Source organism: Schistocerca gregaria, chromosome 2 (assembly GCF_023897955.1).
Source record: "Schistocerca gregaria isolate iqSchGreg1 chromosome 2, iqSchGreg1.2, whole genome shotgun sequence".
NCBI lineage: Eukaryota > Metazoa > Arthropoda > Insecta > Orthoptera > Acrididae > Schistocerca > Schistocerca gregaria.
The window spans coordinates 444,721,070-444,739,898 of NC_064921.1; the positions used below are offsets into that span (position 1 = coordinate 444,721,070).

At 40.1% G+C, this 18,829-nt stretch overlaps 1 protein-coding gene across 1 annotated transcript in view; it reads left to right on the top strand.

The window, feature by feature from the left end:
• Window positions 1-10,036, top strand: part of LOC126335832 (Down syndrome cell adhesion molecule-like protein Dscam2) — a 313,257-nt gene extending 303,221 nt beyond the window's left edge. The window contains exons 24-25 of the mRNA XM_049999299.1: window positions 8,626-9,006; window positions 9,622-10,036. Of these exons, the coding sequence (XP_049855256.1) occupies window positions 8,626-8,739 (114 nt within the window). The 3' untranslated portion in view covers window positions 8,740-9,006; window positions 9,622-10,036. The remainder of the gene's footprint in view (window positions 1-8,625; window positions 9,007-9,621) is intronic.
• The last annotated feature ends 8,793 nt before the right edge of the window (window positions 10,037-18,829 follow it).

An 18,829-nucleotide genomic window follows, 5' to 3' on the forward strand; every position in this document is an offset into this window, starting at 1 on the left:
CAATTCTGGTTTTTCTACTCATGTTCTGTATCCACTACCATTATTCACTACTACAGTTTCTCACCCTTTCATTTTGGGGATGTCCATATTTCTTGCCTTTATTGCTTGGGGTCTGGCTAAGTTTCTCATGCTTTCCTGTGCTATGCTATTTACAGAGAAAAATTCATTCTGGTCACTGCTCAGATCCTCCCCCTCACTTTCTGATAAACATTGTTCCTCTTCCTCTATATTTGACTGATAATCATTATAATCTGGGACACGCTACTTTATCTTATCTATCATCAATTTTGCCTCCATTTTTTTGTATTGAAGTTACTATTATGTTTCCTGAATATTATGTGATTTCTATCAATGTTAATGTTTCTGAAACATCAATTTTCCTCACACTCAGTTTTAATCAGTTCCTTGCCTATGCTGCACTGTTAAACTATGTCTATAGCAATAATTTTTGTTAATGACCTACAGCAGTTTGCAACAACAGATTGCACAACCTATGATTCACCCCCAAAGACTGAACAATTCAGTGTTAGTTTGGTGTCTTATTTTTCTCTCCACACCTGCATCCAAAACTTTAAATAGTTTACTGTTGTCATGTGTTGCCAAAATTTAAGCTGCCCCTACTACCTTACTGCTTTTATTAGTGAATATACACCAACCAAAAAAATCATAACACAAAAAACAGTAAATATAGAGTAAGAAATTTTTCTTATGTGAGGTTGCTGGTCCTCCATCAGGTACCTCCTCAGGTGGCAGGTGGGGGAATGTTCTCCAGATATGGAGGGTACCCGGGAAATAAAATACATGGGACAGACCAAAACCGGCAGGTATAAGAGCAAATGTCTTGGAAGAAAGGCAGAGGGGCCCCCAACCATCAACTGCTGCCTTGCAGTCAGTAGAAGGATCTACAAAGGCTGAGGATGCTCCCCTGAAAATGGAGCCAGCTACCCAGCGAGCTGTTCGGGGGCAACCCCTCAAGTGGTTGGGTGGAAGATTACATTCTTCTCCCGTAAAAATCAATTGTTGCAAATGCTAACAAAGGAATGCTGTTGCCTGCCCTGTTTCAGAGGAAACCACTCAGCCTGCAAGATCTGGGCAATCACGGAGGGTGGGATTATTGGTAGTTAGGAACTCCAATGTTAGGCATGTTATGGGGTCCCTTAGGGACTTGGCTGACAAGAAGGGTAAGAAAACCTATGTACACTTCGTGTGCATACCAGGTGGAGTCATTCCAGATGTGGAAAGAGTCCTCCTGGATGCCATGAAGAGTACAGGGTGCAGCCAACTGCAGGTGGATGCTCACATCGGTACCAATGATGTGTGTCACTTTGGATCAGAAGAGATTCTCTCTGGTTTTGAGCAGCTAACAGAAGTTATAAAGGCTGCCAGTCTTGCTTGCAAGATGAAAGCAGAGCTGACCATTTGCAGCATAGTCAGCAGGACCAATTGCCAACCTCTGGTACAGAGCCAAGTAGAGGGTCCAAATCAGAGGCTCAGACAGTTCTGCGACTGTGTAGGCTGCAGATTTCTCGACTTGCACCAAAGGGTGGCTGTGTTTTGGGTTCCACTGAATAGGTCAGGTGTCCACAGTACGCAGGAGGTGGCTACATGGGTTGCAGGGGCTGTGTGGTGTGGACTGGGCAGATTTTTAGGTTAGAGGGGCGCAGAAAAACACAAGAAGGGCTTCAGTCACAAAGGGTGCAGGCTGAACACAGGAAGAACGCAGATGCAGGAACCATTTGTGTAACAGTTGTAAATTGTTGTAGCTGTGTTGGTAAAGTTCCAGAGTTCCAAGCACTAATAGAAAGCACTGATGCTCAAATCATTATAGGCACTGAAAGCTAGCTAAAGCTGGATATAAGATCAGTTGAAATTTTTTAGAAGAACCTAACGGTGTTCCGAAAGGATAGGCTTAACACGGTTGGTGGTGGTGTGTTTGTTGCTGTCAGAAGTAGTTTAACTTGTCGCAAAGTTGAAGTAGATACTTCCTGTGAGTTAATATGGGCAGAGGTCATTGTTGGCTCCCAGAATAAAATAATAATTGGATCCTTTTACTGAACTCCCAATTCAGATGATACAGTTGCTGAAAGGTTCAAAGAAAACTTGAGTTTGATTGCAAACACATACCCAACTCATATGATAATAATTGGCAGTGGCTTTAATTTACCCTTGATATGTTGGTGAAAATACATGTTCAGTAGTTCTAGAGGTATGCATAAAATATCATCCAAAACTGTGCTAAATGCATTCTCTCAAAATTATTTCGAGCAGTTAGTTCATGAGCCCACGTGAATAGTAAACGGTTGTGAAAACACACTAGACCTCTTAGCAACAAATAATCCTGAGTTAATAATGAGCATCAAAACCAATTCATTGATTTGTGAACACAGGGTTGTCGTAGCAAGTCTGAATATTCTAATCCCCAAACCCTATAAAAATAAGCAAAAAATATACCTATTCCAAAAAAAAAAAAAAAAAAAAAAAAAAAAAACAGATAAAAATTTACTTGATGCCTTCCTGAGAGACAATCTTCACTCATTCCAAATTAATAATATAAGTGGAGACCAGATGTGGCTTAGATTCAAAGAAATAGTATCTGCAGCAATTGAGAGATTAATACAAAATAAATTAACAAATGACAGAACTGATCCTCCTTCGTACACAAAACGGGTTAGAACACTGTTGGAGAATCAACTAAACAACCATTCCAAATTTAAACAGACGATCTTTAACAGAAGCTCAAAATTTAGCACAGACCTCAATGCGGGATGCTTATAACAGTTTCCATAACGAAACTTTGTCTCAAAATCTGTCAGAAAATCCAAAGAGATTCTGGTCGTATGTTAGCGGCAAGACACAATCAATGCCTTCTCTGCATGATAGCAATGGAGATACTATCAAAGACAGTGCAGCTAAAGCAGAGTTACTAAACACAGCCTTCTGAAATGCCTTCACAAAAGAAGACGAAGTAAATATTTCAGAATTCAAATTGAGAACAGCTGCCAACATGAGTAACATAGAAGTAAATATCCTGGGAGTATTGAAGCACCTTAAATTACTTAATAAAAGCAAGTCTTCTGCTCCAGACTGTATACCAATTAGGTTCCTTTTGGAGTATGCTGATGCATTAGCTCCATACTTAACAATCATATACAACCATTTGCTCGACAAAAGATCTGTACCCAAAGACTGGAAAGTTGCACAGGTCACACCAATATTCAAGAAAGTTAGTAGGAGTAATCGACTAAATTACAGGCCCATATCATTAACATTGATATGTAGCAGGATTTTGGAAAATATATTGTGTTCAAACCTTATTAATTACCTCGAAGAAAATGGTCTATTGACGCACAGTCAACATAGGTTTAGAAAACATCGTTCCTGTGAAACAAAACTAGCTCTTTATTCACATGAAGTGTTGAGTGCTATTGACAAGAGATTTCAGATCGATTCCATATTCTAGATTTGTGGAAGGCTTTTGACATGATACCACACAAGCAGCTCATAGTGAAATTGCGTACTTATGGAATATTGTCTCAGTTATGTGACTGAATTTGTGATTTCCTGTCAGAGAGGTCACAGTTAGTAGCAATTGATGGAAAGTCATCGAGTAAAACAGAAATGATTTCTGCTGTTCCCCAAGGTAGTGTTATAGGCCCTTTGCCATTCCTTGTCTATATAAATGATTAGGGAGACAATCTGAGCAGCCATCTTCAGTTGTCTGCAGATGACACTGTCATTTATCAACTAATAAAGTCATCAGAAGATCAAAACAAACTGCAAAATTATTTAGGGAGGAATGATCACCATGATAAAATAAGGGAAATCAGAGATTGTATGGAAAGATATAGGTGTTCATTCTTTCCGCATGTTATACGAGATTGCAATAATAGAGAATTGTTTAGGTGGTTCAATGAACCCTCTGTCAGGCATTTCAGTGTGATTTGCAGAGTATCCATGTAAATGTAGATGTAGATGAAGGAATAATCTGGCCAGATTTTTTGATGATGACCTCAGCAAAAACAAGGATATGACATATTTACATAGCAAATGGAATGTGTGGAGCCTATACCAAGCTGGAGCCCTTTGTCAGCGGCTAGCACAAGTAAACAACTATGGTATAAAACTATTGACTCTCTGGGAAATTTTGTGGAATGGAAGTGATACAATGGACTCAGGAAATTTCACTATATCCTATAGTGGCAGGAGGACGAATACCTCTGGAACAGGTTTTGTGGTCGCTAAAGAACTGAAACATGCTGTGATGCACTTTGAACCAATCAATGAATAGATGTACATGTTAAGATTAAGGAGAAAATTTTGCAACATAACGATTATAAAAGTACATGCACCCATGGAGGAGGCAGATAAACAACGGAAGAATGAGTTTTATAGCAAGGTAGAGCAGTAGATCAGGTTCCCAAAGATGATATTAAGATCTTAAATGAAGACTTGAATGCAAAAATAGGAAAAGAAGAGGCCTATCAGCCAACTATAGGAAGGCGTAGCCATCCTGAAATATCAAATGATAATGGAATTAGGGTTGTAGATTTTGCTATAAATAAAAACATGACTGTCTCCAGTACATGTTTTCCACACAAAAAGATACATAGCTGTGACTTTTTTTCCATTAGTATAGTTAATGGCTTGCTGTAATCTGGCTAGTTAGAAAAATATGACGCAGTCATTAATAAGAAGCCAGTTATAAAGGGTGAACTTACACCCAAGGTAAATGCACCAGTAACTGAAGTTCCTACATGAGCCTACGACATGTGCTCTATCTATTTACCTACACTGTTCTGTGATTCTGTTCCTTCCAAAACATTCTATTAATAATGCAGAGTTTTCAATGTGTAAACACTTTTGAATGATACATTTATTTTATTCCACTTTAAATTCAAGTAACATATCCCTACTTTTTCAGATTGCATTCACACTACAATTGCAGTCACTCATTTATCATGTGCTTGTTTGTGTTTACCATTGCCAGTCCATTACTGTATGATCACCTTTTCATTACATAACTTTCAGGATTCTAAATTTGCCCACACATGTATGCATGCTACTCGTGCTTGAGCTCTGGTGCAAATACCAATAAAATCTTACAATTTTATGCATGATCATGGGAGGTGAAGGCTTTTTACATCTGTCCCGTAAGCATGCTCCACCTTGACTGACTCACTCTTTCACACCGTAAGATCTCCAGGCACCAGTCCACCCATTTTAGAACAATTGGGCTTTTCTGTCAGTGATGTCGCCACACTGTAACAAAAGAATGTAAGGGTAGATTTGATCCTTTAAGTCTAGGATCAGTATCTGTACCCTTACAATTTTGCTTAACACATGGCTAGCAAAGTTACTGTACTCTTCAGTAGCTTGATGCAGACCGACTCAAACTGGCACATAACATGGCATGTTAAAGACTAATCAAGGACTAACTATCATAGAGACTGTACTCTGAAAGCTCAATGCAGACTGGCTCTGGTTTTGAGCACAGCACGTATTTAAAGGTGAATGCAGGACAGTTTTTACAAATGGTAAATTATGCAGTTATTACATTTTTTAACACAAAAGACAGGAGAAGCTTAGAATACAGATACACATTAGACACAGATGCTTTTAGGTTAACAGTTGGCTCAATGTCTTTAAAATTGTATAAATGATCAGTTTATGTTGTGAAAATTTGGGTGTGCACTGGGATTTATCAAAGTACACTATGACTTTTCTATAAACTCACATTTTATAATTGAAATATGCCATTAACTAAAATATTATTCTAGAAAAATTACCAATTTTTGGAATCAGAAAAATCAGAGCTACAATATTATAACACTGGATTTTTGAAAGTATTAAATTTTAAGATTTGAATAATTCTAGGCACTGGCAATTTCAAATAAAGACGACTTTTGAAACATACAGTTCAGAAAACATACCGTGTTCATTAGAAAGATGGGAATGCACTGGTCAGGTCTTCCATCTCCATTTTTCACAGGTGTTTGACCCATGTAAAAGGGGTTGAGATTATATGTGGCAGAAGGATGGACCAAGGTGTTGCATACATTGAGTGAGTAGTAGATATCACCTAGAGAGAAGTGCTCCAAGGACTGTGGGTAGTGTGTTCCTCATTTCTTGGTATGGCGATAAGGTGTTGAAGTTCTGGTGAAGGATAAAATAAGTCTATCATAAAACAAACAATTATTAACGGGGTTGAATTTTAAAGGGGATATGACTTGCACAAATTGTAAATTTTCAATATTTTTTTAAATAAAATTTTTCCTAGAAAACTATTTAAACTGTTGTTAGTAGCCTGTAAAGTGTACACTGAATAACAAGGTTTTCAAAAATACAGCTCAGATAAGATTTCTAAGGTTTTATCTGTACATGACGTATGTATTGCATATGTAAAGAGAGGACAAGATAAAAAAAGTGGTATTTATGTTAGGATTGGGATTATAGAAAGTGGAGGTATTCCACCTTGTTACATTTCACCTTCCAGTACCACACAAAACCAAGAACCCTATCAAACGACTCAATCCCCCAGAACGTCTCACCTTCAGCCCCACACACAAGTTCAGTCATTGTTTACTCATCAAAGACACACTGTTTTCCTGAGTCCTACAGTGGAAACACTTTTTTGTCACCAGTCCCCTCAAAGTGAATCTTGCATCTCTCAGTTCGTACTTTTGTTTAACAGTGACCCTCCCCCACTCCCACCTAAATCACACTGAGGTTACCTTTCGGAAATTTCGTACCTCTAACTTAGCCTCAAACACCCTTCACAGGTCCTTTCTTGTTAATACAAACATATCTAGAGTGTGTCTTTGATGAGTATTCAATGACAGAACTTGGGTGTGGGTCTGAAGGTGAGACCTTTCTGTGGGATTGAGCTGTTGAATAGCTATGTCAGAACAGATATCCACAACTTCAGATAGACCCCAATCTAATCATCCTCCCTGTGGACAAAGGCTTGTTATGATGAATGCTACTGACTACCTGATAGAACATATCCAACAACTCTCTGATTCTTACACCTGCAGCCCCAGTAACCACACACCAGATGTCCAGTATAATTACCAAACCCTACTACTCAAATCCTTAGGCTAATCCCAGAACTTCTGTCCCAAACACATCCCCCTCCTTACTATAATTACTTCTTCCCACCAACCTCCATACATCAAACTTCTACAAGATTCTTAGAATCCATAAATCTAACTATACTGGATGACTGCGCCACATTTCCTTCAATTACACCCACTAATCAGCTGCAAAGGGCACCCTACCTCACAACCCAGCATCATCCCATACTGAAACATCTTAATCATATCCTTCACAAGAGCTTCAACATCTTATCACCATACCAAGAAATGTGGAACACACCATCCACAGTTCTTGGAGCACCTCTCTCTAGGTCGTATCCCACTATTCATTCAATGTGTGCAACACCCTGGTCCATCCTTCTGCCACATATTATCTCAATCCCTTGCTACATGGACCAAACACCTGTGAAAAATGGAGATGGAAGACCTGACAAGTGCACCCAACCAGCACACCATATCCCAGGTCTGTCACAAGAACGTCCTCTCCTGTTAGAGATAAGGCCATATGTGAAAGTAGTCATATCATATAATAGCTCTGCTGCAGCTTTTGCGCAGCCTTTTATGTGACCAACAGACCTGATGTCCATCTGAATGAGTGGTCACAGCTTGACTGTGTCTGAGAGCTGGACTGACAATCCAGAGGTGGAAAACATTTCTGAGTATGGCATATTTGACTTCAGTTGCTGCTTTACAACTCATGTCACCGAAATCATTCTCCACCTCTGTCCTATTCCCAACCTCTCTGCATTATGCCAGATTTCAGGAATAATATAGATGAGAATTGCCCTTACAACATCCTTTAGTTCTCCTGGCCCCAATTTCTATTAACTCCTGTTCCACACACATCTCCTCCCGTCTCTATGTGCCCCACTTCTTTCATTCGACATTCTTACCCTCCACTCTGGAGCCATCCTCTTCCTCTATTCTATCTTCCCCTCCTAGTCCATGCTCTGTGTAATTATGTAAAATAAGCAATTCACTTTGCATGTACTAGAGTAGGCCCACTGGTGCTACATACCTATTCTGTGCACTTGCTGCCTTTCCCTCCCACCTGTCAGTAATTCTTCCCTCCAACCATTCCTCCCCCTCCCTATCTCCTTTCCTCTCTCATCTACTCTTCTTGATACAACCAGTCACCCCAGTAACACTGTAGTGCTAGTGAAATATGGTTGGTGGCAACAATGTAACCACAAAATTCAATGTTTTCATATATTCATTTTATACTAGTTACCACTCAAGAAAGACTTCATCCAAAATCTCAGCAATGTTTTTACTCTTCTTTCCTCCATTATAGAGTGATTTCTTGCCTTTATTCCTTCCATTATTTACATTCCTTCGAGGACTTTCCATTACCATATTTGTTTACTATCCTTCAGTTTTTATACACAAGTAAGTAGAAGCTTTAAACACATTTCTTTCATTGCTGCATTGCAATCAGTACTTAAAATTACCTTTTTAAGGTTTATTGTAAATAGTCTTACTATATTCAATACAACCAATTTGTTTCATTTAATATTTTCTTCTTTTCTAGTATGACAACTACAGTGATTCTGTATACATGAAAATAAAGAAGAAGTCACAACAAATCAATGCTGATGGAGACTGGGTACCACTACACAGTTTGTACCAGGCCCATAGATACTGACATTAGCTGCAGTTAGGATCTTCAGCAGCGAGAAAGAGTACAAACAGCTGAAAATGTCAGCACACCATTTCCAAAGTGCCTTTGTTCCATATACTTGTATGTAGAAGAAACTGTGGCAGACAGTAGGAATTGCTGTGACAATAAATATTTCCACCAGAAGACAAAGAAAGATTGCAGCCCCTTTATTCAAAATGATCTGAATAAGGCCTGCCTTCTGTTACTATCTGAAATCTCATATCAGATCTGGATGACTTTACACAAAACAAAGTGAGTGATACTATTTGCTGCAGAATTCTACAACATTTTGTGATGTTTTTGTTTATACTTTTTTTTAAAGCATAAAATAGTAGTATTATTGTTAACTTGTGAAATATTATAAAACAGTTATTTCAGTTTTAAAACTGAATCATAACTATACCTCTGCAAATATATACTGACTGTTCTTAATCCAGAAATTCAGAACATGCAACAGCAAATCGGCATTGACAGATTAAAACTGTGAGGAACAATGGCAGTAGTGGTTGCTTCCATGGCTACTGTTGTTTGTCTTGCTTGTTATTTATGTGCATGCATTTCAAGACCTACCACATGCCTCCAGCAAATCTCTGCTGTTGATTCTTGAATTCAATAAACCTCTCCTACAGGTTATGTGACTGACATATTCCCTTCAAAGCCATTGTGTACAAACCCTAACAGTTACTATCGAAATGTCTTTCCATGATTAATATTGTGTTTGCCTATAAAACCAACTGAGGACCATAGAATCTATTGTCATTTCAGTTTTTATCTGCTGTTGACATATATAGACACCTGCTCTTTACAAGGCAGCAAATCAGTTTTAATATATCTGTCCTATTCTTTACATCATTTATTTTGTTCCAGTGCAATGCCAGGATTATCTTTTTATAAGGAATTTCAATACTGGTACATACCATGAAGTTATAGCTGTGAGCTGCATGACATTTGTGAAGAAGTTAAAACTGGGACTTTTTTGCAATCATCTACAACTATCATTGACTGGAATGTGTTCAACTGCTCTCCACTCCATGTTTCTGATCTCAGTAAACAAGAACAAATATTTTTGGAACTAAATGTCATTACATCAGTCTGTAATACTTCATTGTATTTTCACTGTACAGCAGTGACAGACTGGACAGTCATTAAATTTTCAGCTTATTTGTAACTTACCTTTAAGGTCATGTTAAGAGCTTCCATTTTTCACAGTATGAGAACCACAGTATAACATATTTGTAACTTACATATTGTATATATGTATAAATAATAAAGCTACACTAAACTGTATTAACTGTGCTAGTCAGTCTACCTAACGTAATATTTTTCACACACACACCCACAAAATGGCAACCTGTTTTCTCAACATGAAGGATAATGTTTACAGGTAAGAAATGTGAAGCCCTTTAAAAACTACATCCATGTGTCACATTACATTGAAGCTACAAGGAATAATGATAATTTCCCTTACAACATAAATTCATTCAGTCATCATGTTCCACAGATCCCATCAAGTAGGAAAATGTTCAGGGGTGTGAAAATAAACAGGTATGATTGTTGATGAACGCTTTAGTGGATGCAGTAACAAACGGAAAGTGAAAGGACATGCTGCCTCTCCAGTTACAATATTAAAGTTTCTTTTTTTTATGGATGCAGTCATTAGAAAATTATAACTATGGACAGACAAAAATATGCTTTCAAAGTAACAACAGAGAGGGATGTAGTTACAGAAAACCTATCTTTCAGAATCAGGTATCTTTCATCCAAAAGAGTTGAAGTAGTTGAAGGAACAAGGCTAACCAGGTGTTAATTAAGACTGTCTTCTGAAACATATGTTGTTGAAAACATTGCAGAACAGATAAAAGGAAAATCTATAATGAAATATCAACAACAGACGACACTTGAAGCCTGTAGGCAATACATAACCAATTTCAGTGTTACGAAACTTTCACTGGACAAAAATTTGATGAGCTTTCTGATGAACATGGATCAGAAACATGTGATTCAATAAGATAGTGCAACAGCCTGCATATACCATTGACTTGAAATTCTTATCATATTTCTTAGAAGTGTTATTTCTATGTGCAGTAACACTGAATTGGCATCCCATTATTCAGATTTTATCCCATCTGACCTTTTACTGTAAACTTATGCATACATATATTGAAAGCTCTTAAACTGATTTAGAAACCCATTCTACTCACTTTCTTTCTACAGTAACCGGTGATGTGCTGATGATGGATCCCCTGAACACATTGTGCTGTACAGTGAGCAGTATTCACATGTATGGTGAAACATAACAGGAATTCCAATGGAAACATTACAGCACTCAGGGATTGACACAAATGGGGACAACTAAATGAATGAATAGATCACATTTCCAAAACATAACACACCATCTATAAAGAGATGAGACCTTACAAGCATTGTAACAGATGTCAAAGAGGACTGGTTTAATTCAGATGAGGACTTCAGCTCTACAGACTCCTCCAATAACAACATATAGAATATAACAGAGGAAGAAAAAAATTTAGACAGCCAAATATAGTAACATAAAACATAAGACCAGAGAGATACACATTATCACATACCTGTGACTTGATATTGTACCAGGTGCCACATTAAACCTGCTACATTAATAATGTAGATTTTTTAACACACAGCTGTTGTGACTCACCGATCTTTCAAAGTGCCACCACGCAGTTACACGTGTCCTCTATATGCGGTGCAGTCTGCGAGCCATGCAGCAGCCGCGCCACCTAAGCAGCCAAGCAGCCAGCAGCCGCCAGACTTGGACTCAGTGCTGATTTGACTGTTATCGTGTACACATGTCTTACTTTATCTACTTATTCAGTGACCTACATGTACTGTGTCATTTTGAAATATACGTGTTCAACTTGACGTTATAACAATTGGCGATGAGGTAGTGGATTTTTCCTTTTCATCATTGACCCACAGATTTCCATGGCTACTGTAGAGCAACTATTGCAAGGTCTCATTAAACAGCAGATGCTTCTGACATCGGCGATTCATGATTTCATTGCGGCATCAAATGCGGGGCATTTCTCGTCGTCCTTTTCCTCCTTACAACCAGACGGCGGAAGACTGACTGATTACGAAAAACGTCTTCTTGGCATTTCATGTCATGGACGAACAAACATGTAAGTCACTGTTCCTTTCATGGGTTTCACCTGAAATGTATTGTTTGTTGTCGCAATTGGCTCCTTTGAAAGATCCTGCATCTTTGACCTTTGCTGAAATGTGCTCACTTCTGTCTGTCTATTTTCAAAAGCAAACGCATGTGGTAGCCTCTTGTGTTGCCTTTTATCATTGTCAAAAACAACCACATCAATCGTATCGCTCTTGGGCTGCTGAACTTCATGGCCTCAGTCGAAAGTGTCAATTTGTTGCTGACATCACAAAGAATCCTTTGCCAATTCCATGGCATGGGATGCTATTATCCAGTCAGCGCCCAACAAAGAAGTTAGACAACGTGCCCTTCAGTTGGTGAATCCGACTCTAGATGAAGTCCTATCCATCGCGCAGTCTGGGGCACAAATAGAGGCGTGGGGTGACATCAGGGAAATACAACCTCTGTGCACTGTTGATGACATGTGCAGCATGTCCCCGCCAGCCGACGTGGCCGCAGTACACTCCCACGAGCAGCCTCAGCCTAATCGTAAACAACCCTTTAAGAAACTGCAGCAAAACCCCCAGCAACTTCCTTCATGTCTGCGGTGTTTTATTCATGGGAGGGTTGTCCCCAACGTTGGGCCATGTGTCACAATTGCAAAAAGAAGGGTCATGTGTCTTCCATTTGCAAATCAGACCGCATACATGATGTCCATGACCATGAAGCTGATTCCGCTTCTGTGTCGTCTGTCAATTGCACTTCTTCCCTTTCAGGGAAGTTATTCCTCACTGTCCAAATCCTCGGTCGGGATGTTTGCATGCCGGTGGATACTGGTTCTGTTGCCACTATAAGAATTCTCAGACATATCTTCAGTTGGGTTCTCCACTCCTATCACCTGTCACTCAGCGATTACGGATTTACAATAAACAGAAGATTTCTCTCTTGGAACAATTTAATGCTGAGGTATCTTACAAATTCATTGTCTGCACTGTTCCCCTATTTGTGGTCAACCAGAGTAATGCAGAGAATCTTTTTGGTTTTGATGCCTTTCGCGTTTTTGGGTTCTCCATAGATGACTCTGTCAATATGGTCTCTGATACTATTCCTTATGCTCAATTGGATTCCTTGTCGATGACATATTAGTCCCTTTTTTCTCCTGGGTTAGGCCGTGCAAATGACTTTTAAGCTCATATCACGCTCAAACCCACTGCTTGGTCTAAGTTTTTTCGGGCTCGGCCCTTTCCTGTAGCCCTTCGTGATCGGGTAAAACGGGAGCTGCATTGTCTCACTACTTCAGGGGTCTTGCTTCCTGTCACCTCCAGTAAGTGGTCCTCTCCTGTCATTGTTGTTGCTAAGCCCAATGGCGATATTCATCTCTGTGGCGATTTTAAAGCCACTGTACATGCTCAATGCCTCATTGACACTTACTCTATGCCCCGACCTGAGGAATTGTTTACTAAACTTGCTGGAGGCCAGTATTTTTCTAGAATTGACCTGTCAGAAGTTTATCATCAACTTACTCTCAATGCTGCTTCTCGGCAGTTACTGGTCCTTAACATGCCTTTCAACCTCTATCAGTACCAACGATTGCCACTCAGGGTTGCCAGCGCCCCTGCTCTCTTTTAGCGATTTTTGGAACAATTATTGCTCCCTGTCCCTGGGTGTATCAATTACATGAACGACATTGTTGTCACTGGCTCCACCACTAAAGAACATCTTCAGAATCTCTGCACACTTTTTCATGTCTGACAGACTGCCAGTCTTAAGAGTAATCTTCAGAAATAGCAATTTTTTCAGGCATCTATCACGTACTTGGGGTTCCAACTCTCTCAGGATGGTATTCGTCTGCTTCAGCAAACTGTCATTGCGATCAATGCCCTTCCTCGCCCTACATCCGTTAAGGAACTGCAGGCTTTCTTGGGGAAAAGAGCATACTATCACAGGTTTTTACCACCTGCGGCTTCGGTAGCTCAGCCGTTGCATCTCCTGTTGCATAAAAACGTGTCTTTTCACTGGTTCGCGTCATGCGATGCGGCTTTCCAAAAATTGAAGACTATGCTGAAACAGACCCCATGCCTCGCTACTTATTGGCCTGGCCAACATCTCGTTCTTGCCACATACGCCTCTCAATACAGGGTTGGCGCAGTCCTTGCGCACGATTTTTCTGACGGTTCTGAACAAGCCATTGCTTATGCCTCCAAAACGCTCATGGATGCCCAATGAAAATATTCTCAAATTGAAAAAGACGCTTTGGCCATTATTTATGCTCTTCATAAGTTTGGTGTTTTTCTTTATGGCTCCAAATTTCATCTTGTTATGAACCACAAACCACTCGTTTCCTTGTTTCATCCATCAACGTTGCTTCCCAACAAGGCTGCACACTGCCTCCATCATTGGGCTCTTTACTTGTCTTGTTTCAATTATGAGATTCATTTCTGGCTGACAGCTCAACGCTTCTGAACAAGCCATTGCTTATGCCTCCAAAACGCTCATGGATACCCAATGAAAATATTCTCAAATTGAAAAAGACGCTTTGGTCATTATTTATGCTCTTCATAAATTTGGTGTTTTTCTTTAGGGATCCAAATTTCATCTTGTTATGGAATGCTGATGCACTGTTTGCCTTTCCATGGGTGCCGATCTGGCATTCAATAGGGATGAACTTTTGTGTTTCCACCTGGATATTGCTGAGCAGTGGGTTGTGGACAGGTTCCCCATCACTGGGGACTGATCATCTGTCCGCTAAGACTTCTGATCCGTTGTGGAACTACTACACTTTACACTGCTGCCTCACGGCTAGGGATGGTGTTATCCTCCTTTCCACCGATAATGCTTTGCCATGTGTTGTGATACCTGCGTCTTTGCATGCATCGGTCTTGCGCCTCCTTCACCAAGGGCACTGGGATGCCTCTTGCACAAAACTTCTGACGTGCTGTCATGTGTACCGGCCCGGCATCGACTCTGAAATAGCACACATGGTTGCTGCCTGCGGCCCTTGTGAATCTCAGGCCACCGCCCCAAAGTCATCTTTCTCACCATGGCCTTCGCCTGAGAAGCCCTGGGAGCACATTCATGCTGACTTCACGGGACCTTTTTTAAGTACTTATTGGCTACTCGTAACTGACGCTTACTCTAACTCTCCTTTCACTGTCCGTTACACGTTGCCTACCACCGCAGCAACCACAAGTGCTCTCACTCGCATTTCTGCTTTGGAAGGCCTTCCCTCTTCTCTTGTTACTGATAAAGATCCGCAATTTGCCTCTTCCGAATTTGCGGATTTTTGTGCTCGTCGCAGTAACATGCATGTCACGGCCCCTCCACTCCATCCACAATCAAACAGTTACGCTGAACGACTGTCCACACATTTAAGGGTCAGATGAGGAAACTCGTCACTTCTTCTGTTGCTGATGATGCTCTTCTCCAATTTCTGGCTTCTTACCGTTTCATCCCCATGGGCGACCACAGCCCAGTTGAGCTCTTACATGGCCGACAGCCCCACATGCTACTTCATCTTCTGTGGCCTTTCACCTCATGGCAGCAGGTGCCTTCGCTTGGCCGGTTCACCGCCGGCGACCTTGTATGGGTATGGGGATATGGCAGGCAGCCCAAATGGAGTCGAGGCCACATCTTACAACACCGTGGCCAATGCCTGTATCAAATCCAGATGGACACGAGTGTTGCAGTGCGTCATTCGGACCAGCTTTGGCTTCGTGTGCCGGCAACACCTGTTCCGAATGCTGCTACACCACCTTCAGCTCTACCTGATGCTCAGGATCTTGGCATCTCTCGTTACTCCCAACGCAGCCCTCTCACCATCATCTCGGTGCCAGCACAAGAACGGACACCACCAGGAGACGTGCTCATGCAGGAATTGGATGGCCATCACCTGTTAGAGCAACTCTACTCACCTCCTTCTCCTATGGACGCTGACACATTGCCCATGTCTCCTGTTATATCAACCGGACTTGCCACAATGGGCAGATTGGTGCACAGGGCCCCAGCACATTCGACCCCCACGTCTCCTGTCACCTCGACCTGTTATCATTGGGGACACTTCCATCCATACGGGAAGCCTCCTCCTCGAGACTTTACGGCCAGTCAAACAACACCTATGGACGTTAGCAGTCTACAGGCCACCTCCATCAAGACCAGTGCAAAAAATTCAAAGGGGGGAAAAGTGTTGTGACTTGCCGATCTTTGAAAGTGCCGCCGCGCAGTTACGTGCATCCTCTATATGCAGCGCTGTCTGTCAGCCATGCAGCAGCCACGCCACCTAAGCGGCCAAGCAGTCAGCAGCCACCAGACTTGGACTCAGTGCTGATTTGACTGTTGTTGTGTACACATGTCTTACTTTGTCTACTTGCTCAGTGACTTATATGTATTGTGTCATTTTGAAATATATGTGTTCAACTTGATGTTATAACAACAGCATAATTTAGAACAAGAGTACACACACAATAAAACATGTGAAGAGATAGAGTACATAGCATACACAACATTTATCAATAGCAATCCTTTATCACATAGTATACAGACACAATGTGGAACTATAACCTAGTGTGGTCAGTTATTGCACCAGACATCAAAGTAAATTTGTAAAAATCTAACCTGGTATTAAGTAGACTATCAAATCAACGTACCTTAGTAAGTAACCTTGTGAGAATTGTGCAGAAATTTTGGGCTCAAAATAGCATTCCAAGCCCTCTTCCCTGGGCAACGCAGGTGAAGGGACCTCTGCTACTCAGTTTATCCTATCCCCTTTTATCACTCTTGTTAAATCAGAATTATTTTCTTTTATAGTACCTTATTTCCAATACAGTGTATATTAGTTTTATAGGTGTAATACAGCTGCCATTTACACAAAAAAAACAGGACAAAAGATCTCCATGCAGACCCACCTCCACCTGGTGCAGCAAGGGCAACAGAGTCTGTGGCCTCAGCTGTGTAGCTTGAGAGCTCTATAGTGGTGTCCATTGGTCCAGGATAAGTGAACTGAGTGGAGTGCTATGGTCTGCACAAAATTTATTAGATGGCAGGTCGTAGCTGTCCAAATGCACCATTGAAGACAGAAAAAGAAAATTTAAAAAAAAACATTCTGCTCAAAATAATTGTGCTTTCTTTCACTGTTGGTCTCTTCCAATTTCCTCATTATTTTCATAAAACTACATGTAATCAGAATCATTCTAAAATATCCATCTAACATTCATCATTATCACACAGTATGTTTCAAAATATACCTGGTGAAAATGAGGCAGGTGACTGATGAGCTCAAGCTGAGCGCTACTTTGAGGCAGGAAACAAAGCAGAAAGCATGTGCTTAGTCTAAGTGTCCAAAGAAAGGAACATTTTACTTTCCTGCAAAAGAGTTTGAAATAAAGACCTTATCTTCTAATGTAGATACATCAACAACAATATTTGGCATTTATTGACAAAAACTGTATATCAAACATATAATATCGAAGAACAAGACTTGCTCAAAGCTCTTATGGTGTGTGTTTTAGGTCCCATATTTACGTGACTTTTTTGTTTTGAATCGTCATTCCTGTTTGTCCTGAATATTGTCCATCACTTCTAAAACACGTGCACACACACACATACACACACACACACACACACACACACACACACACACACACACACACACACACACACACATATATATATATATATATATATATATTGATAGTATGTACATGTGTGTGAACTGAAATCAAACAGTGGTTGGTTAATTGTTCAATGAACAGTGGTGTTTTGATTATTATAACAAGGTTGCTAGATTTTCTAGAAAAGTGCAAAATATTATCCACAACCCAACATGGCTTCCAGAAAGGCCAATCAACAGAAACAGCAATATATGAATTTCTGGGTGAAGTACTCGAGAAAATTGATAGTGGACAAAAAGTAACTGGCATATGCCTTGACCTGTCTAAGGCTTTCGACATCATAGACCACACCCTATTGCTGCAGAAACTTGAAAGAATTGGTATCAGAGGTATGCCTAACAACTGGCTTAGATCATATCTTACTGACCACAAGCAAGTAGTAGAAATACATTTTCACAAAGAAAACAATTCAACAAGACACTCTTCTGATTATAAAGCAGTAAAATATGGAGTACCGCAGGGCTCAAAACTGGGCCCCATCCAATTTTTGATATATATAAATGACCAGACATCAACCAACCAGTACCATAGCACTATCCAGTTTGCAGATGACACAAGCATATTAGTCAGTGGGAAGACTGCAGAGATACTACAGACAAGACTGTCTGAGGCATTAACAAATGTTGTAAACTGGTTCAACCAAAACAAACTAATAATAAATAAAACAGTAGCATTAAATTTTCATAATGTCAAGAGAAACACTGAAGAGGATATAAGAATTCAGATGTCAGACACAGATATTGCAAGTGTGCCTAATACAAAATTTCTGGCGGGGCTGGCTACAGGATAATTTTAGATGGGAAACTCACATTGACAACATATTAAAGAAGCTAAGTACCATGTGTTATTTAATGAGAGTGCTAGAAAACTGCTGTCATAATGACTGTCTAATGACAGTTTACTATTCTAATATACATTCTGTCCTAAAATATGGGATCACTTTTGGGGTAACTCGCCATCCTGCCTAAAACTCTTCAGGATTCAAAAAAGAATAGTGAAAATCATGGCTGGAATAAAAAGAAACAAACCATGTAGACCATTATTTAAACGGGTGGGGATTCTTCCCCTTCCATGTATTTTCCTATTTGAAAGTGCAATGTTTATAAAGAAATATACAATAACAAATCCTAGTATCCTCCCCAAAAATGAAAGTGTTCATCATCATAATACAAGACAGAAAACTGACTTTCATGTACGGCATACAAAATCCAGTTTGTGCCAAAAAGGAACATTACACCATGTAAAAATTATCTACAATAAATTTCCAAGAGAAATTAAAGTA